The 25,506-nt window shown below is 54.4% G+C and overlaps 2 protein-coding genes across 4 annotated transcripts in view; both read left to right on the top strand.

Annotated features, from left to right (window-relative positions):
• PITPNA (phosphatidylinositol transfer protein alpha) overlaps positions 1-1,613 on the top strand; it is a 45,692-nt gene extending 44,079 nt beyond the window's left edge. Inside the window, exons 11-12 of the mRNA XM_062215459.1 lie at positions 326-394; positions 1,287-1,613. Coding sequence (XP_062071443.1) covers positions 326-370 — 45 coding nt within the window. The 3' untranslated portion in view covers positions 371-394; positions 1,287-1,613. The remainder of the gene's footprint in view (positions 1-325; positions 395-1,286) is intronic.
• A 3,172-nt stretch (positions 1,614-4,785) lies between these two features.
• INPP5K (inositol polyphosphate-5-phosphatase K) lies at positions 4,786-25,444 on the top strand. 3 transcript variants are annotated; one of them, XM_062215717.1, is made up of 12 exons: positions 4,786-4,958; positions 6,555-6,662; positions 6,991-7,099; positions 14,230-14,346; positions 14,676-14,851; positions 15,390-15,501; positions 16,102-16,211; positions 22,480-22,663; positions 23,395-23,613; positions 23,761-23,844; positions 23,960-24,064; positions 24,183-25,444. In XM_062215717.1, the coding sequence occupies exons 1-12, from the start codon at positions 4,825-4,827 to the stop codon at positions 24,258-24,260; spliced, it is 1,536 nt and encodes a 511-aa protein (XP_062071701.1). In that variant the 5' UTR covers positions 4,786-4,824; the 3' UTR covers positions 24,261-25,444. The 3 variants fall into 3 exon arrangements, with proteins under 3 accessions (XP_062071701.1, XP_062071702.1, XP_062071703.1); XM_062215718.1 differs by having other exon boundaries at positions 4,787-4,958; positions 23,395-23,532; XM_062215719.1 differs by lacking the exon at positions 4,786-4,958 and having other exon boundaries at positions 6,583-6,662; positions 6,998-7,099.
• The last annotated feature ends 62 nt before the right edge of the window (positions 25,445-25,506 follow it).

Raw genomic sequence — 25,506 nt, 5'->3', positions numbered from 1 at the left:
TACCTTGGTCTTGCTGATGACAAGGGAGGGCACCCTCCAGCCTTGTAGAAGTTCCCAGCACAGAAGGCTTGCTTCATAAATGTCTGCTGTATATACGAATGAAAGAGTGGCCCGAGAATTGACCCCAACAGTGATGTAGACATGATGGATGGGGGGTCAGTAACAGCCATAGATGGCATGGCTTTGCTTTAGGAGGGGAGAATTCTATCCTGATTTCCTGCTTTGTGCACAGAAAAATGCCCCATCCTGTTTTGGCTGGATGAGAAGGCAGCTTTATTTATGGCGGACCAAGAACCTTCCATTTTTCCTGCTTTTTCTGTTCCAGATGAGACAAAAGGACCCAGTGAAAGGAATGACAGCGGATGACTAGAGGCACCTCTCCCCCTTCTGCACTGTATGTACCGAATTTCTCACTGCGCATGTCATAGGAGCTAAAACCAGCCTGAGTCCTCAAGGCCCCAGCAGCTCACCATGGAGTCTGAGAACATAACTTCATTCCTCTAGTAATGACTGCCACACTACGTAAAAGACATTATGAGGATTAGGACATCCAGGGACATGTTTATAAAGATCTGTCTGGGTAGACACGCGGACAGGGTGGTAAAAACCTGGGGGCAGGGGCGGGGAGAGGAGGGTTGATGCAGAAGCAAAGTTCACCAGCAGCCCGAGCTGTGTCACACTGAAGCTGGCAGGCTGGGGTACCACCTGTGACCTCCACACCAGAGCCAGGCTCCCAAACACCGGTGTTCCCTGTTCTTCCCTTGGAAGACTTGCTGGCCACACACCTTCTCTTGGCACTCATTGTTGTGTCTGGTGCTCTTTTTCCTCCTTGGTCCTGTGTAGTAGCTGTCCCCAGCAGGAAGCGTTTCTGCCCAGGTCTTAGGACCAGGATGTTCCTGTACCCGGTGCCCTGTCACCTCCACCATCATTCCAGCAGCTGAATGCTCTTAATCATGTAAAGAAGCCTGGCCCTGCTCCCCATTAGCCTTGTTTTTATCAAATAAAAACCGACTGTGCTCGCACTAAGGCTGATGAGGCCTGAGGTCTCCCCAGCAGTGATGCCAAGCTCTGCTCTCTGCATCATGCTCTTAGAACAGCGTCTGGGGGACAGAAGGGTGGGACTAGGTGGATTGTGAGGCCAGCTTCCCAGTCACCCTGGGGCCTTAGTCACACCCCCTTCCACACCAGCTGGCATCCCTCCTCCCTTTGAAATCCCCATTCAAGATGATTTCCTGTGTGTTTCTGTTTTCCCTGCTGCTTCCTTAATGATCCTCTTTCTCTTCTAGTTTTGCAAGACAGTGGTCAACAGGAAGGCCCAGCAGCTCCACCCTCCCGAGTGACCGGCCATCTTCGGACGCAGCCTTTCTGTGCCCATTCTTCAGGCAACTTTCGACCCCTTCTGTAGCTAATTCTAGATGTCCTTTAATATTGTGAACAAATAGACCGCCTGGTATTACAAAGCCCGTGTGTGCGGGAGCCTGCTCCTCTGAGATATGTGACGTGTAGGTGCTGTATTTACAGCTCCTCCCTCTCTCTCCATTGTGTTCTGACCCGGTTCTCTGTGTGCCCCCCCCCCCCCTTTATTTCCAAGTGACATTTTTAGTCTTTCAAAATAGCTGCCTTTTGTGATGTGGTGATTGAAGTTCATTTGTTTTCGACCTTGGGATAAACTGAGGTATTTTGCTTCCTGGGCAGGTCTTTGCAATTTTGAGTGCTCACCTGGGGAGAGAGGATGAGTTAGAAATACAGTTTTCCCCTAGTTCCACAAAAGAGCAATGTGGCTTGCTAACTCTGACTTCTGCTCCCAGTAACCCACTGTTTATAGAGTGCTCTAAGCACCAAGGAAGGACCCAAGGCCAGCATCTCTGCTGTAGAAAATGTAACACAAAACCCCCAGCCCCAGGCATTGCATCTCTGATTACTACTCTTAGGAACAGCTGTGGCTTCCAGGCCCCCCTGTTGCCCACTCTGTAGGACTCTCTCTGTAGAGCCTACAGAGCACCCCGGTCAGCTCTCCACCTGGAGGGAACTGTCCAGTGCGGCCCCTAGACGTGAGTCTGCCCCATATATATCGATCAGTCTGACCCGGAGGAGCTCTGTATGTCCACGCTCCTCTTCCCTTTCGGGCTGGTGCTGCCACTCAGCAATAATCCTCTTTTCTCTGTGCTTTCTTAGATCCCTGTCCTCTGTCTTTGAGGTTGGTTAGGATGCAAGAGTCCTGATCTTTCCATGCTGCACAAAATGAGCATGCAAAAAGCTTTTTTCCAGAACATGTTCCGTCTTGCCTCCAGTTGCTGGAAAGGAATTTGGGAATCGAGAACTCAGCTCGTCCTGCTCCCATGCTGAGTTCTGTCCTGGACAATCAAAAGCAAATAGTGACCATAGTATAGACCTCTGCCGAAGTAGGCTGGTGAAGAGTGCAGGCTCCAGAGGAGTAAAAGCTGCTTCCGTCTCCTACGACTTGGCAGAATTTGCGTATGCCTCGCTGGTGGGGGAATCTGAGCCAGCTGTGGTCTCACCTGACATTTCCCAGACCTTGTGAAGTATGTCAGCTTGAGTGTGCGATCCAAGCCCAGCCTGGCCTGGGCCCATATCAGACCAGATCTGCTGGGGAGTGAGATGTGGGATGGGATAATTTATCCTTATGTTTGCCTTACTCATTTCTAAGTGCAATAAGGGAGTGTCTCACAGGACTGCACCTGTGCCATCCTGGTGGCTGCTTCCCTGTGGGTCTCCTGGGCAAAGGTGGACAGACTTAGACCCCTCAGCATGGTTAGCTCTGACCTTCACTGAGGTCCCTCTGGGACCAGGAGATGCCCTGTTACAGACACCTCCATATTAGTCTCCTCACCTTGTGGGTGTTTAATGACGTGGGGCATTTCAGTTGGTTATTAGCATCTCAATGCTGGTAGCATTTATCTGACTGGGAAAGTTGGAGAAGAGGCATTCCTACTGGAGAGAAATGTAAATGTTTTCCTACAAGCTCTGTATTAGCTATTAATTATACTTGTGCTTAAAGATGTTCCTTCTTCATTCATCAACTAGGTGAAGTCCAGATGTGGGTCATCCTGGAAAACACAAACATATTCTAGGCCGCGGTGGCTTACGGGGCCTGAGGGTCAGCAGGGCCCTCTCCTTCCTTCAGCTGTTTGAGATCCCCACATACCATGTCAGTGCTTGGGGTGGTGGGGTGGGGTGGGGCTTGTGTCTCTGACTACTCCCACTGCTCCCTGTTGCCCCAGTTTGAAAGCATCCCACTGAGCTGAGCTAGCATTCCTGGGGTCAGCTTGGCTATGGGGCGCCTGCCCACATGAGCATCAAGGAAGAACGTCACTGGTCTGCTCTGCCCTCGTGGACAGTGTTGCTGCTGGGCAACAGCCTTGGCTACTTTTAAATACCCCGCTCCCAGCCCGGAAACTGACTAGCACTCAAAGGGGCTCAGCTCCAGGAGAGCACCCCAGAAGGTGCCACACCCCTCGGAGCAGCTGCCTCTGCAGGAGGGGTGCTGGGCTCTGGTCCTCTCACCGAGGTTGGAGATGAGGTCAGTATTGTGGGCCCCTGTGTTACCTTCCCAAGTCCTCCTTTTACAGTCCCTACTGGGACGCCCTGACATTTTGGTTGGTTCCTAGTGCTCCTTCTTTTACAAACTACACTTTGTAGAACTGATTAGATTACCTTGTTTATTTAATGTGGGTTTGTGCCTTTTTGTCTCAATCTTCCAATACAGGTATATTGGGAAAAAACAGCAGTCTAATAAAATCCTAGACAGAGCTGTCTGGAGTCCAGCTAATTATTGGTGATGTTTTGATGCCCATTTTACAACTTAGTCTCGAACTCTTACTGATGTCCCCCATTTTACCGGGGCAGGATAAGGAAGAGGTTCAATGATGTCTCTTAAATTGTCCGTGTGAATTTCCATAAATTAAGACGTCCTTCGTCAACGCACTTGACACAGCTCAGCTGAAAGTGATTTAGCCATCTTCCGCCCGTTTCCTCGGCGCTTCCCGCTCCTCCCCCCTCCCCGTCCACTCTGCCCAGCACAGCGGTTCAGGCAGCTCTTAGCCTGGCTCCGGGGCCTGCGGACCCGATGCAGCCCGTCTCTTAGGCTGTGCCCACCGTCGTGAGGAAAGGCGCGGCGCTCAGGACCCCTGCGCGCACCCCGTCCCCGCCCCTCAGACTGAGCCGGGAGTGCCATCGCGGCGAATGCTGAGCGCGGGCAGCTCCGTGGCGCCTGGTCTAAGGTGCAGACCAAACAAGCTGACTGACTCCCCAGGAACCCGGAGGCGTCCCGCGTGTAACAGGCAAACCAATGAGTTTGAAAAGCGAAGGCCACTTGAAGGTGGCATAGATTAGAACCAGGAGTGACCGTGCGAGCGCGCCGTGGAGCCGGGGGTGACCTGCGGTTGGGGGGCCCGGGTCATAGGCGGGACAGTGGCTACATGGCCAGGCAGGGCTCCGCGTGGCGGGAAGCTGGAGGACAGCACAAAACCCAGGCCGGCAGACAGGCCCCGAGCGGGGCACCCGCGGCCACTTCCGCCGGAAGACGGCCCTCCCGCCGCTCGCGCGAGGCGGGCCCGGGCGCCGGCCGGCGGGGCAGTGTTACGTCGAGTCCTGACAGGCAGGCCACGCCTCCTGCCGCCCGGGGCCCTGGGCCCCTTTTCTCTCAGCCTCTGGCGGCGCGCGCTCGCTGGAGGGTCCCGCCTCCTTCGCCGAGCCGCACCACTCAGAGCCCTGGGTTTGCTCAAGACCCGCCCCTTACGGGAGCCGAGGCGGACGACCAGAATCCGGAAGCAAAACAGTCGGCGAGCGTGAGGCGGCCGAGCCATGGAGCTGGACCAGGAGGAGACCAGCAGCGAGGAGCCGGAGCAGTCAGACGTGAGCCTGCCGGACCACCCCGGGAGCGTGATGGCCGCCGTGAGCGAGCGGAAGGCCAGCGAGCCGAACGTCTGGAAACTCAGGTGAGGAAGACGCCTGCTCGGGCCGGTCGCTGCCTGCAGCCGCACCGGGGCTGCGGACTGACCAGACTGGAAGGGAAGGGAACAGGCTTCTGAGGCTGCCCTCCCCCATTCTCCCAGGCCAGGGTCTAGTGGGGTTTACTGGACCTGAGCCTCGCGCCCCCTCTGAACTTGGGCCGCCGAGCGCGTCCCTGCTGGAACACTCCAAGCAGGGCAGGGGTGGCCCGGTTAGCAGGTGTCTGCAGCAGACAGTTGTGTTGGGCTGTCGCGGTGAAATCTCATTCCTGTTTGTGATCGGCACATGCATCATGGGGTCTGCCTGATCCCGTTATGACCTCCGGAAATCCGAAATCGGATTAAGATAAGAACCTTCAGGGAAGTGGTGTCGCCTGGTCTCATGCCTGCTCTTTCAGGAGGAACGGGGCTAATCACCCACTTGGTGCGAATCACGAGCGTGGATTTGCGCCTAAGCGTCCGACCTGAGAGTGGGGACAAGAAATCCCAACTTCTGGTCCCCACGCACTTAGAGCAGGTGCCTGGGAAAACAAGGAGCCTTTGAGTGAAAGGGCTTTCTTTCTTAATCCTCTGTCGGACAGCAGGGGGAGATCGTAAACAAATGAAATACTTTATCCACCGGGTGCCTGGGGAGGTGGGCTTGGAATTGTTTATGTTCATGGGGAGGGGCAGGAAATTGCTTTAAGCCGGCCAAGAATTTCCTTCTGGTGGAGCAGAGGCGTATGGGAGCCCCCATCTCCTCCTGGTCTGGACCTTCCACAGCAGCGGGTCTTCCTCCTCCCGGTGCACCTGGGACTGGTGCAGCCTGCTGGCTGAGCTCTGCGGGATCTGCAGCTCCTGGGGCTGCTTTGGCAGATGGCTGTAACTGTTCTGTGTGCAAGTCCCTCCTCGCGCCGAGGCTCTGAGAGCCACCGCTTTGGTTCTTGCTCCCCTAGAATCTGTGTGGAGCAGAGGTGGAGAATGGTACCCAAAGACGACTTTCCCAGGGGAGGGGGAGACTCTGGAGAGATATGTTGAGAAACACTTAGAAGTTCTCCTTGGGCTCCCTAAGTGCTTCCCAGAATGGGTTGTGCTGCAGGGATCTGCTAGGAGCACGTGGAGGAAAGGAGCGTGGAGTCTCTCTCGCGGTGCTGTAGTCTGAGGCCTTCACAAGGTGCAGTCTGAGCTCTCCTCCGTCCCAGTCTTCCTGGTGGCTTCAGAACTCCCAGGGTTGAGACGTGGGGGCCGGAAGTCGCTGTCAGCCATAGATGCTGGCTGAGGTGAGGTGTGGATGGCTGGAGCAGCTGGTGCATTTCGCGAAACCCTGGCTGCCCAGCCCCTGTCCCTCCTCTTGCCCAGCCCACAAGCTCTGGGCTCCGTTTGGCAGCTCTGCTAGTGTGAGCAGCAAGTGCACAGAGCAGCCAGTCTGGGGCGCAGACGTCCCGCTCTGGGGGACACAGGTGAAGACCCAGGCTTGTAGTCCAGTGCTCCTGCTTCCCCCACCAGATGCAGAAACGCGCGTTTTCCGTGTGACTGCAGCGGTGTGGGGGCAGCTGTGTCTGTTGTCCTCCTTCCTCCATGACGCTTTCTGCGCCCCTTCCACAGTATGCATGTCGTGACCTGGAATGTAGCCTCCGCAGCACCCCCCAAAGACCTCAGTGACCTGCTTCAGCTGAACAACCAGGACCTGGACCTGGACATGTATGTTATTGGGTAGGTGTCCGCAGGGCCCCTTCTGCCCGCCCTGTGTCTGAGATCAGCCTGACCGGTCTCAAGCTGTGCCCACGGGGAGCTGCAGTAACCTGTCCACCCCTGCTGTGGAGGCTGCAGACAGGGAGCTGTCAGCCCGAGTGGGGTCGGTGCTATGCCTCCTGTCCTAGGGCAGCAGTGGCAGGGACCTGGAGGCCGGTAGCCAGGCAGCCAGGGAGGGAGGAAGCGTGGTCACCGACTGAGGCTTCAGGTCTGCTGAGGGCAGTGCTGAATGTCTGCGGCGGAGGCTCTGCCCTCGGCCGGGGACAAGCCTCTGACCTGGAGTGGTCAGTTTGCAGGAAATGAACTCTGGGATTGTAAGCTTCCTTTCCGATACTGCCTTTGAAGACCCTTGGAGCAGTTTCTTCATGGATGTGCTTGCCCCTCTGAGCTTCGTCAAGGTAACGTGCAAGTTCACGGAGAACAGAGAAGTGAAAGATGTGTCTCACCTCCACCGAGCCCCAGGCGTTATATTCCTCTTACTCCCCATCAGCCTTTTGTGATGTGTCCCATCTATTAAAAGATCATTTATTTTTTATGCAGGTGTTCCAACTGACATTTTTTTTTTTAAGATTTACTTATTTATTTGAAAGGCAGAGTTAGAGAGAAAGAGGCAGAGAGATATCTTCCATCTGCTGGTTCACTCCACAAATGCCCACAATGGCTAGAGTTGGGCCAGGCCAGAGCCGGGAGCCAGGAGCTTCTTCTGGGTCTCCCACATGGGTGCAGGGCCCCAAGCACTTCGGCAATATTCCACTGCTCTCCCAGGCGCATTAGCAGGGAGCTGGATCAGAAGTGGAGCAGCTGGGACTCAAACCCACACCCATATGGGATGCTGGCGCCACAGGCAGAGGCTTTGCCTGCTATGCCACAGCGCTGGCCCCAAAACTTTATATATATATATATATATATATATATATATATATATATATAATAGAAAGTTTTTATTTAATAAATATAAATTTCATAAGTACAATTTTTGGATTATAGCAGTTCTTCCCCCCATACCCGCCCTCCCACCCCCAAACCATCCCACCTACTACTCCCTCTCCCATCCCATTCTTCATTAAGATTCATTTTTAGTTATCTTTATTTTATTTATTTGAAGGACAGAGTTACAGAGAGAGGTAGAGACAGAGAGAGGTCTTCCATCCACTAGTTCACTCCCCAGATGGCCTCAATGGCCAGAGCTGTGCCGATCCGGAGCCAGGAGCCAGGAGCTTCTTCCAGGTCTCCCACTTTGATGCAGGGGCCCAAGGACTTGGGCCATCTTCTACTGCTTTCCCAGGCCATAACAGATTGTTAGATCAGAAGAGGAGCAGCCGGGACTAGAACCGGCACCCATATGGGATGCCGGCGCTTCAGGCCAGGGTGTTAACCTGCTGCCCCAGAGCACCGGCTTAATTATCTTTATATACAGAAGATCAACTCTATGCTAAGTAAAGATTTCAACAGTTTGTACCCACACAGACACACAAAGTATAAAGTACTGTTTGAAGACTAGTTTTACTGTTAATTCTCATAGTACAACACATTAAGGACAGAGGTCCTACATGGGGAGCAAGTGTACAGTGACTCCCGTTGTTGATTTAACAATTGGCACTCTTATTTATGACATCAATAATCACCCGAGGCTCTTCATGAGCTGCCAAGGCGTTGGAAGCCTCTTGAGTCCACAAACTCTGACATTATTTAGACAAGGCCATAATCAAAGTGGAAGTTCTCTCCTCCCTTCAGAGAAAGTTACCTCCTTCTTTGATGGCCCCCTAAAAGTTTATATTTTTAAGATTTGTTTATTTGAAAGGCAGAGTTAGAGGGGCCTTCTATCCATTGATTCACCAGGGGCCAGGAACTCCATCTGGCTTTCCCACGTGGATAGCAGGAACCCAGATACTCAGGCCACCAGAGGCTGCCTTCCCATACTCCTTAGCATGAAGCTGAATCCAAAGCAGAGCATCTGGGACTCTAACCAGCATTCAAATATGGATGCCAATGTCACAAGCAGTGACTTAATCTGCTGCGCCACGATGCTGGCCTCTGTGTCACTTACACCTGGTTCCCTTGATCTTCTGCTTGCTTTGTGTCTTTTCACAGTAGCAAGAGCTGAGCTGGGCCCTAGGACTTAGTTTAGCACCTAGATATCTGTTAGCCTCCAATCTCTACTCATACTCTCAGCCTGAAATCTCAGAGTGTCATAATAATTCTTGTCGTTAATCAACTACTTAGTGTCATGCATCATAAATAAGCTCTTTATGTACATTATTTTAAAAATTTTGAAATAAGGGATAACAGATGAAGCCAAGGCTCAGAAGTCATGTGGGCTATCTAGATTCCAAGTCTTTCAAACCTGGTAACCCATGTTCTACATGACTGGACGTAGTGCTGTGCTGGTGGGCTCGAAGGCTTCAGGGGTGTCTGACAGCTACCCTGCTGGTATTGGAGTGTGTTCTCCAATCACAGGGGACATGCACGTCACATTACAGAGGTTAGGAGAGGGAGATAGGTGTGGATCTCATTGAGGGACCAGTATACTTTGGGGGGCCCTTTAGAACAGGGATGGGGAGTCATTTTTCTGCCAGGGGCCCTTTGGAGATTTTATAAAGTCATTCGCAAGCCACATAATTATCATCTTAAAAATTAGCCTGCTCCACTGTGGCCAGTATTGTGGTGTAACAGGTTAAGATGCCAACTACTATGCTGGTATCCCATATGAATACCAGTTCAAGTCCCAGCTGCTCTGCTTCCAATCCAACTCCTTGATAAGAAGATGGCCCAAGTAATTGGGCCCCTGCAATCCAAATGGGAGACCAGAAGGAGTTCGAGGCTCCTAGCTTTGGCCTGGCTCAGCCTTGGCCATTGCAGCCGTTTGGGGAGTGAACCAGTGGATGGAAGACCTCTCTCTCTGTGTCTTTCCTTCTCTGTAACTCTGCCTTTCAGGTAAATAAGAGGAATCTTTAAAAAATAAATGAATGAATAAAAATTAGCCTGCAGTGGATTTATTGAGTTTCGAGTCCTGTCTGAAGTTACTTTGGCAAGGCCAGACTAAATAATTTCTCAGGCCTGATACAGCCCATTGGCCAGATGTTCTCTACCCCCACTTTATTTTTGTAATTATGAAGATATATTTACGTATTTGAAAATCAGAGATGGAAAGAAGGAGAGAGATAGATCTTTCATCTGCTGCTTGGCTCTCCAAATGGCCTCAACGACCAGGGCTGGGACAGGCCGAAGCCAGGAGCTTTTTCCAGGTCTCCCACAGGGGTGCAAGGGCCCAAGGACTTGGGCCACCTTCTGCTGCTTTCCAAGGTTTAATAGCAAGGAGCTGAATCAAAGTGGAGCAGCCAGGACTCGAACCAATGCCCATATGGGATGCCAGCACTGCAGGTGGAAGCTTAACCTTCCATACCACAGTGCCAGCCCCTCCACCCCACTTCAGACCATAGGGGAATCCTTAGGGCAGCTCAAGGTTGCTGGATCTCCACCTTGTTTCTTCCCTGCACATCTGAGTGATAAAACATGTTCCCATTTAAAGTACCTAGTGCATAGCTTCTTGGAAATACCAGACTTCTCTATTCTCTTCCTGATGTTTAGGATTAATTCTATTACTCTAATTTGCCTGGGGATGCAGGGGCAAGAGCTATATCCTTCTGAAGAAGGTAGAATGGATAGGAGGGATCTAAGTTATGTTTTGTTTTTAAGATTTATTTTATTTATTTGAAAGGCAGAGATACAGAAAGAGAGGGAGAAAGATAGAGAGTGATCTTCAATCCACTGTTCACTCCCCAAATTGCTGCAACAGCCAGTTCTGGGCCAGGCCAAAACTGGAACCTGGAACTCCATCCAGTTCTCCCACTTGGGTGGCAGGGGTGTAAGTACTAGGGCCATCTTTTACTGCTTTCTTAGGAGCATTACCAGGGAGTTGGATCGGAAGTGAAGCAGCTGGGAAGTAAAACAGATGTTTGAACTTGTGCCCATTTGGGATGTTGGTGCTGCAGACGGTGGCTTAACCCATTGTACCACAACACTGGTCCCCGGGATAAAAAGTTGTGTATGCTAACCCCTGAGCCTTTGGTTCCCTCCAAATTAGACCCAGAGGCCTCTTCTGCAGCCTTGGAGAACAGCCCTTGGAGGGCGGAACCACTGTGGGTTTTTTTTTGTTTTGTTTTGTTTTGTTTTAACCACCTACTCCCTTCCCAAGTCTGCAGGCCTCCTTGCACCTTGGCTGAGTGGTACAGGGTTGGTAGGATGGAATTGAGCCAAGGAAATTAGCTCAGCCTGTGGCAAGGACACAACTCATTCCACCCTTGTGGCCTCCTGGGGTCAGGCAACCAGTCTGGAAGCCTGGCACCCAAAGCAGACACCCCTTGTTCCCTGACCCGAGAACTGAGGCGAGAGGCACACCCTGTTTCAGCCTGTGCTATGGGTAAGAAGACACCAGTCATAGGCTGAGAAACCTGGGGCTGACCCTTTTTGCCTGCTCAGCTCCCAGCTCCTTCTGTTTTATTTCCTCCAACTGACATTTCCCTTTAAAGTCTCCTGCTGTTCACCACGCCCCCCCCCCCCTTTCTCCTAGTCTGACTCTATCTGGTCCCCACCCATTCCTCCCCTGCTTCCTACTGCTGCTTCATGAAGTGTACTGTGGTCTTTATGGTTGAGCCTCCTGGCCTAAACCTGCTCTGTGAGTTAGGATTGCACTTGAAACTGTTGCTGAGTCGTTATCAGTCCCCTGGCTGCATCTGTTGTCATATATGCTTGAGAGATGGGAGACTGGAGGGGAGGGTAGGTGGGGCCAGTCTCAGGTCCTAACACCTCCTCTGTTCAATCCTGGGCTGTGGTTCCCTGTGCTGTGACTGACTCCTCCACTGTGCTGGAGCTCCTGGCCTGTGGGATCCAGTTTCATAATTCCTGGAAGGCCCTAGTACATGCTCCCCACCCGGGGATTTCCTCCTTGGCCTCTACACCTCACGCTCCGGAAACAGCTCCTCGAGTGGTGGGTGTAGACAGCCAGATCTTGAGAGAGAGGTCACTGGCTGTGGCCCATTCCCACCCCACCCCTGCAGCCGCAGAGGGTAGGCATGTGGGAGTCCTAGTCCCAGGCCGTCCTTAGCCTCCCTGAGTCTGCACAGCAGGGCATGAAGAGAAAAATGAAACAGGAAGTGCTCCCAGGAGGGCTTGGCTGTCATCCCTGACCCCCGAGTGTGTCCTCCACCCTCAGTATTCTCCCTGCACCTTGTCTCTGTGGACATCAGCTGCACACAATCCATGGTGAGTTTTTGGGAACACTTGCTTGCTTTTTTTCACTGATAATATGTACAGAAAAATGTGCACAAATCAAGTGGTTGATTTGGTGATTAAAACAATTTATATTTATTTGATAGAGGAATAGATGGAGCTCAAATATGTTCACTCCTCAGATGCACACAACTGGGGCTGAGCTGAGGCCCGAGCTGGGAGCTAGGAACTCAGTCCAGCTTTCCCCCATGGGTGGCAGGAATCCGACTACTAAAGCCATCACTGCCGCCCCCCAGACTCACAGCAGCAGGAAGCTGGATCTGGGTGTTAAGCACAAACATGCTAATGTGAGACACAAATACCTTAACCAGTAGGCCAGAAACCTGGGGTTTGTTACATTTAAAATTTATTATTTGGGGCTAATGCTGTGGCGTAGCAGGTAAAGCCACCACCTGTGTGGCGCCAGCATCCCATATGGGCACTGGTTCGAGTCCCGGCTGCTCTACTTCCAGCCCAGCTCCCTGCTAATGTGCCTGGGGAAGCAGCAGAAGGTGGCCCAAATGCTTGGGCCCCTACACTCATGTGGGAAACCAGGATGAAGTTCCTAGCTCCTGGCTTCGGACTGGCCAGCTCCAGCCTTGCAACCATTTGGCGAGTGCATCAGCAGATGGAAGATCCCTTTCTCTTTCTCTCTCCCTCTCCCTCTCCCTCCCTCCCTCCTCTCTCCCTCTCTCTTTCAGATAAATGAGTAAATATTAAAATAAACAAATAAATTTGTTATCTATTTTCATTTTAGTTGAAAGACAGAGAGGTCTTTCACTCAGTGCAGATGCCCACAACAGCCAAAGCTGGGTTAGGGCAAAACCAGGGGCCCAGAAAGCAATCCAGCTCTCCTGTGTCCTTGAGCCGTCCCCTGCTGCCTCCCAGGGTGCGCACTGGCAGAAAGCTGGAATGCAGCAGGGATGCAGGACTCAAACTCAGGCACCTTGATACTGGACAGGGGCATCCCAAGCAGCATCTTAACCACTGTGCCAAATGCCCACCCAGTTTGGTGGATTTTAATACATTTCTACACATCCACATTACCATCAGCCAAATCAAGACACAGAATATTCCTGGTACCCTAGAATAGAAGCCTCTCTCATATTCCTTCCTTGAATTTCTTTCTTTTTTTTTTTTAAAGAATTCATAAGTTGGGGCCAGCATTGTGGCGTGGTGGGTAAAGCTGTTGCTTGCGACACCAGCCATCCCATTTGGGCACCAGTTCAAGTCCTAGCTGGCCCACTTCCAATCCAGTTCCCTGCTAATGGCGTGGAAAAGCAGTGGAAGAAGGCCCAAGTGCTTGGGCCCCTGTCACCCACATGGCAGATCTGGATGAAGCTCCTGGCTTTGTCCTGGCCCAGCCCTGGCCATTATGGCCATCTGGGGAGTGAAGCAGTGGTTGGAAGATGTCTCGCCCTCTCTCTCTCTGTAACTTGACTTTCAAATAAATAAATAAATCTTTGAAATGGAGGAAGGGGACTGGCGTTGTGGTGTAGAGCGCCACCTGCAATCCTGGCACTGCACATGGGTACCGATTCATGTCCCGGCTGCTCCACTTCTGATCCAGCTCCTGCTAGTGGTCTGAGAAAAGCAGCAGAAGATGGCCAAAGTGCTTGGGCCCCTGCAGCCCATATGGGAGACCTAAAAGAAGCTTCTGGTTCCTGGCTTTGGCCTGGCCCAGCCCTGGCTGTTGCAGCCGTCTGCAAAATGAACCAGCAGGTGGTAACATGTCTCTCTTTGTGTCTCTCCCTCTCTATCTGTAACTCTTTAAAATTAAAAAAAAAAAAAAAAATCCTTAAGCCAAAAATTAATAGCTGTTAGTCCTCACAGCATCTGTTCAACAGTATTATACCTGATTTATCCAAGTGAAAATAGGGTGAAACTCTTGCCTGATATCAGATACCAAGAAAGAGAACCAGGAATTGGACCCAGAGCTGGCTAATTTAGCCACTGTCCTGTAAGGAACTAATTTAGCCACTGTCCTGTCCTGAAAGGAACAGTAGGCCTGCCTGAGCTTGGACTGATGGCAAGGTGCCCTGGCAGCCTCGCGCACTGAAACCTCCGTTCCCAGAACGTCTCGTTTGGCAGCTGAAGGGAGGGGAAGGAGCGAAACTCCAGACTCAAACCAGGATCTCCCAGGCCCTGAGACAAGGCGCTACATGTGACCCCAGGGCCCTCCAGAGCCCCAGCGCAGTCTGGCAGGGATGGGACGCACTTACTCATGTACTGAATGACCTTTGCCCTCACTCTCCTTCAGGTCTCCCATGTCCGCATGCAGGGGCTTCTCTTACTGATCTTTGTCAAGTATCATCATTTACCCTTTATCCAGATCCTCTCTACGAAATCCACCCCCACTGGCCTGTACGGGTACTGGGTAAGGACTGAGCCGCCATCTAAGTCGAGGGCTGGGGAGGACTGGGAGCTTTAGAACTGGATGAAAGAAAAAGGAACTGAGAGGAATCTCGGGACTCTGTGCAGCCGAGTCCTGCACACTCAGTCTCCTGCCTCAGATGGACTTGGGAACTGAGACGCTGGGCCGGGGAAGCTGGTCTGAGTACATGGAGAGGTGACCTGGGAAGCCGGGTGGCTGTCCCTGAGACATCACGGGGGAGGGGAGACTTTGTCCTCAGGCCCAAGATGGAAAAAGAGGGGTCTGTCCAATCCAGAGTAGCTTTCCACCCTTCTGCACACCTGTCCCACCAGGGCAACAAAGGGGGCGTGAACATCTGCCTGAGGCTTTACGGATACTACGTCAGTGTCATCAACTGTCACCTGCCTCCCCACATAGCCAACAATGACAAGCGGCTGGAGCACTTTGACCGGATCCTGGAGATGCAGAATTTCGAGGGATATGATATCCCCAACATCTTGGACCACGAGTGAGCCTGGAGCTGCAACTGTACCCCCTCCTCTCCCCCCTGTGCCCACCCTGCCTCTCCTTGTCTGCGCAGTCACTGCTCCTCCCTCCTACCCCATCTGCTGTCCCACCCGGCTTGGCCTCCCTGGCACCTGCTTCCTCCAGCCCTCCTGTCCTGTCCAGAAACCCTTGACACTTTTAAGCATCCCTAGTCAAGAAGCTTATGGCTCCGGAAGGGAGCCATGAGATCACCGGAAGGGCTGCTTCTCAGCCTTAGCTTGTGGCCAGTTGAGGGAAAGGAGGGGAAGGCTCGGGCCTGCTCTGCCTTTGCCATAGGCCCTGTGGGTTGCTGTCGGCCTCTTGAGTGGAGGTGCGGGAGCCCTGAGCACAGTCCTGCTGGACCCGTGCCTGCCCTGGTCTTCACCTGGTTCTCTCCTAGCACCTGGCTTCTCACTGCCCCCTCCAGCAGCCCTTGGGTTGAGCAGGCTGGAGCCCCCCGGAGCTCCTCCCTTCTCTGAACACATCACAAACCCTCAGGCAGCCCTCCTTTCTTTCTGAAGCCTCATTCTCTGGTTCGGAGACATGAACTTTCGGATCGAGGATTTGGGACTGCACTTCGTCCGGGAATGCATAGCAAATCAGTACTACAGTGCCCTGTGGGAGAAGGATCAGGTATTAAGTGATGGGGGGTCCCTGGGGTGATGGGAGCCCGCTGTGGTGCCTCAGTGAAGTGTGCTGAGCTCAGGGTGTGGCCCACACCTTCCCTCTCAGCTGTGGGGGTGGGGACAGTCTGGAGGGCTCCATGCATCAGAGCCTGATCTTCCCTGGGAGGAACTGTGCCACCACAGCGGGATGCGGGCTGGAATAGGAACCTGCAGGGTTTTAACCTGCCTGGACCACATACCATGCACCAACCTGTGTGTGTCCTTGTCATCTTGCCCATCCCCAGCATTGCTCCCTCCTGGAGGATGAGACCCCACCCCTTTGGGGAACCCTGGCTACCCCAGGTTCCCCTCTGACACCTGTCTGCTAGTGAGTCCCAGAGAGTTGGCACTCCAAGCCTAGTCTTTGTAGTCCAGGCCTGGGACGTGGCTGGCGTGTGGGGTGCTATTTCCAGAAGGATTGAGATGCTGTGCTGGGGGGGAGAGGGGGTGAAGGGCACTCTTTGACTCCGGCCCACTCGAGGTAGCACGTGCTGATCCCCTGATAGAGTGTGGGGCAGGGCCCGTGGCTGGTGCTGTGGGGAGATCGGAGCTCCGTCTTCATCTGCAGCTCAGAATTGCCAAGAAACAGGACCTGCTACTCCGGGAGTTCCGAGAGGGGCCCCTGCTCTTCCCGCCCACCTACAAGTTTGACAGGAACTCCAACAACTATGACACCAGGTGAGAAGGGCCACCAGGTGAAGTGGGCCCAGGAAGCCAGGTTCTGTCGCCCTGGGGGCAGAGGGGGCCACCTCAGAATAGCAGTGTGAGGGAATTTGGAAGATCCAGCCATCCCCTCTTGGGAGCGGCACCTCCTGTTGCCTCCTGAGGTGCTGACGATGGGGGCTATCCCAGCTGTCCTCAGAGTGGGAGGGAAAGGGGTGTTAGCAGTGGGGAGGAGGGTGGAGGGAGGGTCAGAGGAGAGGATGGGGCAGCTAGGCCTGACTAAGAAGAGACTGCATTTCTGTGTTCAGAAGCGCTTTTTTTTTTAATTTATTTATTTGAAAGGCAGAGTTACAGAGAGAGGCAGAAAGAGAAAGAGAGAGAAGTCTTCCATCCACTGCTTCATTCCCCAAGTGGCCACAACAGCCAGAGCTGGGCTGATCTGAAGCCAGGAGCTTCCTCCGGGTCTCCCATGTGGGTGCAGGGGCCCAAGAACCTGGGCCATCTTCCACTGTTTTGCCAGGCCATAGCAGAGAGCTGGATGGGAAGTGGGGCAGCTAGGACTCAAATCGGCACCCATATGGGATGCTGGCACTGCAGGCGGTGGCTTCACCCGCTATGCCACAGCGCTGGCCCCTAGAAACTCTTGCTCCCACCTTCTTGGACCTTCTGGTTTCCGGACTGGTGGGAGAAGGCTTGGCTCAGCAGTTGTTGGTATGCTGTGCCCCTGCCATGGTCCCTGAGTAAGTGGAGTCCTGTGTGAGGGGAGGTAGTAGCCAGTGGAGCAGTCCACGGGGAACAATACAGACAGTGCAGCTAGTGGTCACAATACTAGTGCTGCCTCTCGTCAGCTCTGTGAGCTTAGGCAAGGTGTTTAGGCCTCAGTTTTCTCATCTGTGAAAAGGGGGTGATAATCACTCCCTAAGGAGCTGAGAGTGAACCAGACTGTCCTTAGCCCAGGGCCTGGCGCCGGTCTGGTGAGTGGTTTTAGACTCGTGCCTTGAGGCAGTAGTGTTCTCAGAGGCTGGGAAGTCCCGTCCCCACCCACATCCGGGGCTCCGGCAGCAGGTCGCGGGCGCCGTTTAGGATGCAGACCCTCTGTGAAGAAGAGCCTTCCACAGCATTTTGTTTCAGGTGAAGCAGAAGTTCTTCCCTCCTCTCAGGACTGTCGGGAGGGAGCTGGAGGGGCTGGGGCCGCCCAGCCCCTGGGAACTGAGGGGTGAACAGGAGCTTCCATAGCCAGGCCAGGGCAGGAGGTGGAACCGCAGGCTCAGTGCTGCGAGTGAGGTGACGGCCGAAATGTGGCGGCCAAGGCAAGGGGGAGAAGGTGAGTATGGAGCAAGACGTGGGGCCGCGGCCTGGGCAGTCCACACAAGGAGAGACCGCGAACGCTGCTGACAGGGCCCGGCCTGGCAATGTGGGAAAGGGGGTAAGAGGGCGGGCCCTGGCTGGCCAGCTGGCCCCAGTCCACGGCGCAAGCGAGTGGTCATAACAGCTGCATGGCTTCAGCAGGACAGGCTGGGGCCTTGGGGCTGACACCTCTATCAACTCACTTCAAAGCCTCCCTTGCCGGCAGGAAGAGAGTTGCTGACAGGCCATGTGGCTGAGTGTCCTTTCCCCTTGGGGACGAGAGAGCCCCCCAGGAGGCTGGAAGTCACTACAGACTGCTGCGACTGGGCTGGAGCTGGCAGGGTCCACAGGGCGCCGAGGCTCAGCTAGTGATGGGGCTGGGCTCGGACCTGCTTCTCTGCGTTCCGCGGTGCTTGCTTCTAGCCCACAGTGCCCAGGAATCTGCAGCCAGCCTGGCCAGCAGCAGCCAAAAGGAGGGCAGGGCAGCCTAGCAGGTGCTTACCATGGAGGACGAAGAGCTCACTGTGGTTGACATGTTGGAGCACCTACCGTGTGCCGGGCATGCAGAGGGCTCTGCTGCATCTCACTCACTTCATGTCCTCATGCGGTAGACACTGCTGTTAGTTGGTTTCTTAGAAATGAAGAGACCGAGTCTCAGAGAATATCTAAGCCAGATGGCAACAGACTTAGCGATCAAGCGAAACTTTGAACTCAGACTCCTGAGCTTCCAGTCCTCCTTCCCCTTGCCCAAGAACTAAAGGGACAGAGGGCATGACAGGGAACGTCGTACAGATATTCCTGGCTGATGCCTAGGCCCAGAGCTGGCCATTTCTGCAGGTGGATGGTGGGGCCTGAGCCCACCTGGGAACAGACATTGCCGTCTCATCAGACTCTTTTTTTTTTTGACAGGCAGAGTGGATAGTGTGAGAGACAGAAAGAAAGGTCTTCCTTTTTGCCGTTGGTTCACCCTCCAATAGCCGCTGTGGCTGGCGCATCTCGCTGATCCGAAGCCAGGAGCCAGGTGTTTCTCCTGGTCTCCCATGGTGCAGGGCCCAAGCACTTGGGCCATCCTCCACTGCCTTCCCGGGCCATAGCAGAGAGCTGGCCTGGAAGAGGGGCAACCGGGATAGAATCGGGCGCCCCAACCGGGACTAGAACCCGGTGTGTCGGCGCCGCAAGGTGGAGGATTAGCCTGTTAAGCCACGGCACCAGCCCATCTCATCAGACTCTTGCTTGTCCTGCAGCTCAGTTCACACATCCTCTCTCCTGGTCCCTCCTTCCCTGTGCTGCCGCCACATCTCATACATACCACGCACGCAGTGGTGCTGTTAGGACACAGAGTGTCTGCCTGCTGTACTGTGAATGCCTGGGGAGCAGAGACGGAGCTCATTCATGACCTTTGCTGGGCTGTAGCACGGAGCCTGGCATATGTGTGAAATGGGAGCCTGAGGGCAAAAGGGAAAGACGTGGTGTTTACGCAGCAGCCAGTCTAGCAGAGGGGCCCACCCATGGGCAGCTCCAAATGAACACTGTCGAGCCCCTGCGTTAGCCAGGAGGTTGGAGCAGAGCGAGGAGGTGAGCACTGAAGCCGGGGAGCTCAGTGAGGCTTGCTGTCAAGGGAAATATCAGAGGAAGCAGTAGAGCTTAGCGCAGAGAAGGGCAGGCGTTCCCGTCCCACAGCAGCACGGTGAGACCACGTGAGCCGAGCCTGCCCCAGCTGTGCCAAGTAACAGGGCCATCAGCGGGGGTTGGTGTGCTCTGACTGCTCTATCCCCCAGCCACGCTGCAAGGAGCACCAGGATCCTCTCCATTATGGGAGAGGGTGGAAGGGCCCAGGGCAGGGCAGGAAACCTGTTAGAGTTGGGGATTACTACAACCCCGTAGTGAGCCCAGGCAGCCTCTCTGTAGGCAGTGAGCACATGATATTACCGTCAAATGTGGTCAGGACTTCTGTCCCAGAAACACAGCACCTGGTGGTTAACTCTGTCCAGAGTGCAATGAGACACTTAGTGTCTACAGGGAGCTAAAGGGAAAAATGCTTTTGGACCCAGAAGTTTAGCACATCACTGCTTCGGGGTCAGTGAATTGTCTGTTTTATTTATTTATTTGAAAGGCAGAGAGACACAGACCAATAGACAAAGAGAAAACTGTCTTCCATCTGCTGGTTCACTCCCCAAATGCCTGCAACAGCTGGACCTGGGCCAGGCCAAAAGCAGGAGCCTGGAACTCCATCTGGGTCTCATGTGGCAGAGACCCAAGTACTTGAACCATCATCTGATTTGCTGTCTCCCCGGGTCTGTGTTAGCAGGAAAGCCGGATGAGAGGCAGAGTCTGGACTTAAACCATTCACTCCAGTGTGGGGTGCAAGCATCCCAGGCAGCAATTCAACCACCGGACCCCATGCCTCCTCGGCTCGATTTTTTGGACTTTCAAGAGAATCTTACAGAACTATGTGGTTTTAGTTTTTCAAGAGCTGTGGTGTCTTCCAAAGAGTTTTTTAAACATTTCTTAAAATTTTTATTTATTTTTTTGACAGGCAGAGTGGACAGTGAGAGAGAGAGAGACAGAGAGAAAGGTCTTCCTTTGCCGTTGGTTCACCCGCCAATGGCCGCCGCGGCCGGCACTCTACGGCCGGCGCACCGCGCTGATCCGAAGGCAGAATCCAGGTGCTTCTCCTGGTCGCCCACGGGGTGCCGGGCCCAAGCACTTGGGCCATCCTCCACTGCCCTCCCGGGCCACAGCAGAGAGCTGGCCTGGAAGAGGGGCAACCGGGACAGAATCTGGTGCCCCGACTGGGACTAGAACCTGGTGTGCGGGTGCCGCTAGGCGGAGGATTAACCTGTTGAGCCACGGCGCCGGCCCCAAACAGTTGTTATAATCACAACCATTCGGCCAGAAAGCATTAGTCACTCGCGCTCTGGTGCTGCGTGCTGGTTGGAGGAGACACAGAGCACTGTGGAGGGAACTTGGACTTAAGTGTTCCTGGTGTGAGCACCGGGCTTCCACTGGGCAGTGCACCCTCTCTGAACTTGAGTGCCTTGCCTTAGAAGGAGAAAGGTGATCTGTAACACAAGCTCATTGTGAAGATCACAACAGCCCAGGAGACACCTATCACAGCACCTAGCACCCAGAAGGACCTCAGTTTAATTGTTATTAGCAGGGAGAGAGCTTGGAAAGTATACAGGTAGCATTTGTATGTTTGTTTTGCTGTTCATTTCTTCAGTCAAACACTCCTCAGGAACCTTGTCAGCCCGTGACTGTCTCCCTAACTGCCTGGCACGTAAAGAAGAAAGTCTTGATGGAAAGTGAGCAATACAGGCCCCTAGTGATGAAACCAGAGCAGGCCGTGGAACTGAGAAAAGGGGAGGTGGGCATTTGGCCTGGTGGTTAAGATGCCTGCATTCTTTTTTTTTTTTTTTTTTTTTTTTTTTTGACAGGCAGAGTTAGACAGTGAGAGAGAGAGAGAAAGGTCTTCCTTTTTCCATTGGTTCACCCCCCCAAATGGCCGCCATGACCAGTGTGCTGCACTGATCTGAAGCCAGGAGCCAAGTGCTTCCTCCTGGTCTCCCATTCGGGTGCAGGGCTCAAGGATTTGGGCTATCCTCCACTGCCTTCCCGGGCCACAGCAGAGAGCTGGACTGGAAGAGGAGCAACCAGGACTAGAACCCGGTGTGCCGGCGCCGCAGGCAGAGGATTAGCCTAGTGAGCCGCGGTGCCGGCCAAGATGCCTGCATTCTACATCAGAGTGCATGGGTTCAGTTCCTGGATGTGCTCCTGATTTGTTTCCTGCCAGTGTGGATCCTTGGAGGCAGTAGTGAGGACTTAAGTGTTTGGGGTCCTGCCACCCACATGGGAGACCTGGATTGAGTTCCTGATTTGTCCTGGCCCAACCCCAGGCATTGTGGGCATTTGAGAAATAAATCCACAAATAGAAGCTCTCTATCTGTGTCTCAAAAAGTTTTTGAAAGTTGAGGACAGGGCCTATTAGGCTAAGCCTCTGCCTGCGGCACTGGCATTCCATGTGAGCACCAGTTCCAGTCCCGGCTGCTCCACTTCTGATCCAGCTCTGCTGTGGCCTGAGAAAACAGTAGAAGATGGCCCAAGTGCTCGGGCCCCTGCACCTGCATGGGAGACCCAGAAGAAGCTCCTGGCTTTGGATCAGCTCAGCTCCGGCCACTGCAACCACTTGGGCAGTGAACCAGCGGATGGAAGACCCTTCTCTTTGTCTCTCACTCTATCTGTAACTACCTCCCAAATAAAATCTTTTTAAAAAAATTAAGGCAGACAGACTGAAAGGTGCTGAAGAAGGAAAGACAGGCCATAGTCAGGACAAAGGGAAGGTCTTGATGTGACAGCAAGTCTGGACTCTTAATCATCATAGGGGAATTGGGAAGGGAGGGTGCTTTGGAAAAAGAAAAAAAGAGGGTGTGTTAGTGTAGGGTTGCTAGGACTTGATGTCCACCACGGTGGGTTCAGGGGTCCCCTGTCTGCAGTCTCTATAGATGGGCACGCACGCTCCTCGGGAGAGGGCAAGGTTTTAAACAATGCAAGGAGCCAGCGAGCAGACCGTGCTGTAGCTGGTTCCTACCCCTCCACCACCCCCTGACACACCTGGTTTCTTTCATCCTCACAGTGGTTCTTTGAAGCAAGTGCTGTTATCATTCCTTCTCACGGTTGAGGACACTGAGGCATAGAGGGGCGAGGTCACTTGCTCCTAATGACCAGGACAGAACCTGCCCCCACCCGGTCTCTGGTTCCAGTGTCTCAGTGTACCACCGCGATGGCATTCTCCTCGCTCACTGGGACCCTGCACTGCCGCTCAGGTGGCAACACTACGTCGGACAGACCCTGGAGTTGGGGTCTGGCTCACCGAGAAGCGTGCATTCCTGCTTTCATGCCCAACCTTTTTTGCTCATTCCTCTTCTTCTACCCTCAGTGAGAAAAGGCGGAAGCCTGCCTGGACCGACCGAATACTATGGCGGCTGAAGCGGCAGCCGCAGGCCACCTCCTACATGTCCAATCCGCCGACCTACTTCTTCCTGACCCTGAAGCACTATGGCAGCCACATGATGTACTACATCAGTGACCACAAGCCTGTCACTGGCACCTTTGACTTGGAGGTGAACTTGGCAGAGGAGCAGCTCATGCCGGGCCATTTCCCCAACCCCAGGCCTGGATTCTGATGTCAGCCAATCCCCAGGGGAGAGCTGTAGGAGGACATGATTGCCGTTCCTCCCAGGTCAGGTATCCCAGCTCTCCTAGGAGCTGTTGATGGCTCTGTCTCAGACGTGTGCAGGCCCTTTGTGAACAGGTTTCCATTTCCCCTTGGTACTGTCCCTGGGGGCCGGTGACTTCCATTACGCTTATTACCTACTGTGTGAAGCAGGACTTCCTTTTATTTTTCCCAACCCTCTGTGGATCCGGTTGCAGGGGAAGCTCCCTCCATCCCCGTGTCTTGTCCTCTAATGACCTGGGTGGTGACAGCGGCCCCCTTGGCCTGCGTGTCCTAATCCTGTTGTCTTCATCCCTCCGCCATGTGCCCTTCTGTGCTCTCACAGCTGTTCCCACAGAGCATCCCCCACAAAACTGGATTTGGGCCCCTGAGTCAGAAGCCCTAGAGGTCTGACAGCAGCTGCCTGTCTCCTTAAACCTGTAGCCCCTCCTGGTGTCACCCACCTGGCTGTCAGCCCCACTCTCCCTGGCAGGCCCCCGACCAGCCTTTGACCCTTTCTCTTCCCCACTGGCCAGTCCAGGGCATAGGCAGAGCTGCACCCCTGCCCCCGCCCCCATACCCTGTTGGAGGAATTGGGGCTGTGGGGTTTCAACCTCCTCTGCCCGCCCCTGTGTGTAGCTGAAGCCATTGGTGTCTGCCCCAATGATCACGCTGATGCCTGAGAGCCTGTGGACCATCGAGAACGACATGCTGGTCAGCTACTCCTCAGAGCCGGACTTCCTCAGCAGCCCCTGGGACTGGATCGGACTGTACAAGGTGACGTGGCGGGCAAGGCAGGGAGCCTGCCAGCCACCGCCTCCGGCCCGTTCCCTGGAGGGTCACGGGATCTGGGCAGAGGTACCCAGGAGCTCACCCTCAGCCACCTGTGGGGGGAGGGGGCCTCGCCTCCCGAGGGGCTGGCAGAGAAATTGGGTGGGGCAGCCTCTCTCTGGGACTTGCTCTAGGTCCTGTGTCCTCACTCACTGCCTGCTTCCCCTCCCACAGTTGGGGATGCGCCACATTAATGACTACGTGTCCTATGTGTGGGTCGGGGACAACCAGGTCTCCTTCAGCAACAACCTCCACCAGGTACATCTCCAGAAGGTGGGCTGGCCCGAAGGCTCCTGCGTCTGGCAGGACCAGTGCTCTGGATAATGTCACTGAGAGCCCAGTGCCCAGAGCCGGCCTCTTGCTGTCCTTCCAGGTGTACATGAACATCAGCGAGATCCCGGACACGGAGGACTACTTTCTCCTCTGTTACTACAGCAGCATTCTGAATTCCATAGCGGGGATTAGCACCCCCTTCAAGGTAAATGCTGCTGCTGGGGTGGGGCAGGCCAGCCCCGGGGCCTGGAGGCTGCAAGCCTTGGGAACTGGGTGCTGGAGAGACCTGCTGTTCCCATCCTGCCGCCCGTGTTGTCCTGCAGATCCCGCTGCGCTTCTTCTTGAAGGAGGACCCACTGAGTGAAGACGAGCCACAGATCCCTGAGCACACAGGAGAGTGAGTCCAGGGTGTCGGCAGAGCTGCAGCCAGCCCTGCCTTCTGCCTGGAGTGCTGGGGCCAGGCCGGCCCCAGAGGAGGCAGCCAGGCATCCTCCACTCACCCACGTCCCAAATGAGCTCTAGCAGACTCCTTTGCTTTCTCTGGTCCAGATCTCTGGAACTGGCCACTTAAATAACAGGTTTTTGTTGCGAGCTGTGAGTGAAACCAGCTGGTTTGTCTCAGTGCAGACGAGGGGATAGCCCACCATCTGTGCAAGGACCTTCCTGCCCTCGTTTCCCCACACACACTTGCAGTGCTGCCCAAGCAGTCCTGCCAGGCACATGCCCCATCTGGCACAGGCCTGCATTCTTGTCACGCCCTGCTGGGCCTCGGGCTGCCTGGGAGGGGGAGATGCTCACATTTGTGCGGGCTCCAGGGGCCGGCTGGCGCACAGCAGCTCTGGATTCCAGAAGTCTTGGCATCCTGTGGCCTGTGCGCATGAGGGATGAGCAAAGGATCTGGGATCCCCGCTTCCAACAGAAACGGCCTGCCTGCGGAGCTAGAATGGAGGGGCCCCTACCCAGGCTGCTACTTGAAGATTCTCCTGCCAGCACAGCCCTGCCCCTGCCCCTGCCCCTGTGGATCCTGTAAGTTCAGAGCCTGAGCAGAGAGAACTGGGAAGGACCCCAGTCAGCTGGTGCTGGTGACTCAGGCCCCCTGCTTCCAGCCTGCTCTCTTAGGAAGGGTTGACAGGTGGTGGAGGAGCAGCCACCACACACACTCCCAGGGTGATCACCGCCACGTCAGCCTCCTCTGCCCTCGGCCCTGTCAGGAGACCAGAAGATGCTCCTCTCTCGGCCCCTCTGGAAACCCAACGTGGGGCAGGCAGAAGGGAGAGCCGGGATTGAAACACTTCAGAGGAGCTGGTCCTGGGACCCTTCGGAGAATATATTCCAGGTGCTGCGTGAACACTCCTGCCGCTGGCGCCAGTGGTGACTCAGCTGCCCTCCTCCCAGAAGAAGACGCCTCAGGGAGCCTGCTCTGCCTGCCACGCCCATCGGGCCACCTGAGACAAGGTCCCCCCAGTTGCCATGCAGCCTGTGCTCCTGGGAACCATATGTATCAAGAACTGTCCCCTGGCTGCTTGACGCTGACTGGCTGTGTTCTGTCTGTTACATTGGGGGGTAATTAGAACTGTGGCTTTGACACTTGTGTGTGACTCCTTGATGATGGGAGGGAGGGCAAAGGGCAGGTGGCACTGGGCCTGG

Source organism: Lepus europaeus, chromosome 18 (assembly GCF_033115175.1).
Source record: "Lepus europaeus isolate LE1 chromosome 18, mLepTim1.pri, whole genome shotgun sequence".
Lineage (NCBI taxonomy): Eukaryota > Metazoa > Chordata > Mammalia > Lagomorpha > Leporidae > Lepus > Lepus europaeus.
The sequence above is the reverse complement of the archived record's forward strand: the minus strand, read 5'-3'. Positions and strand labels throughout refer to the sequence as shown.

Bases quoted from the DNA above. Each gene is read 5' to 3' on its own strand.
- INPP5K (XM_062215717.1), top strand. From the start codon at position 4,825: ATGGAGCTGGACCAGGAGGAGACCAGCAGCGAGGAGCCGGAGCAGTCA. The intron at 15,502-16,101 runs GTATTAAGTGAT...CTTCATCTGCAG, and splicing joins CCCTGTGGGAGAAGGATCAG to CTCAGAATTGCCAAGAAACA. The intron at 24,065-24,182 runs GTAAATGCTGCT...GTTGTCCTGCAG, and splicing joins GGATTAGCACCCCCTTCAAG to ATCCCGCTGCGCTTCTTCTT.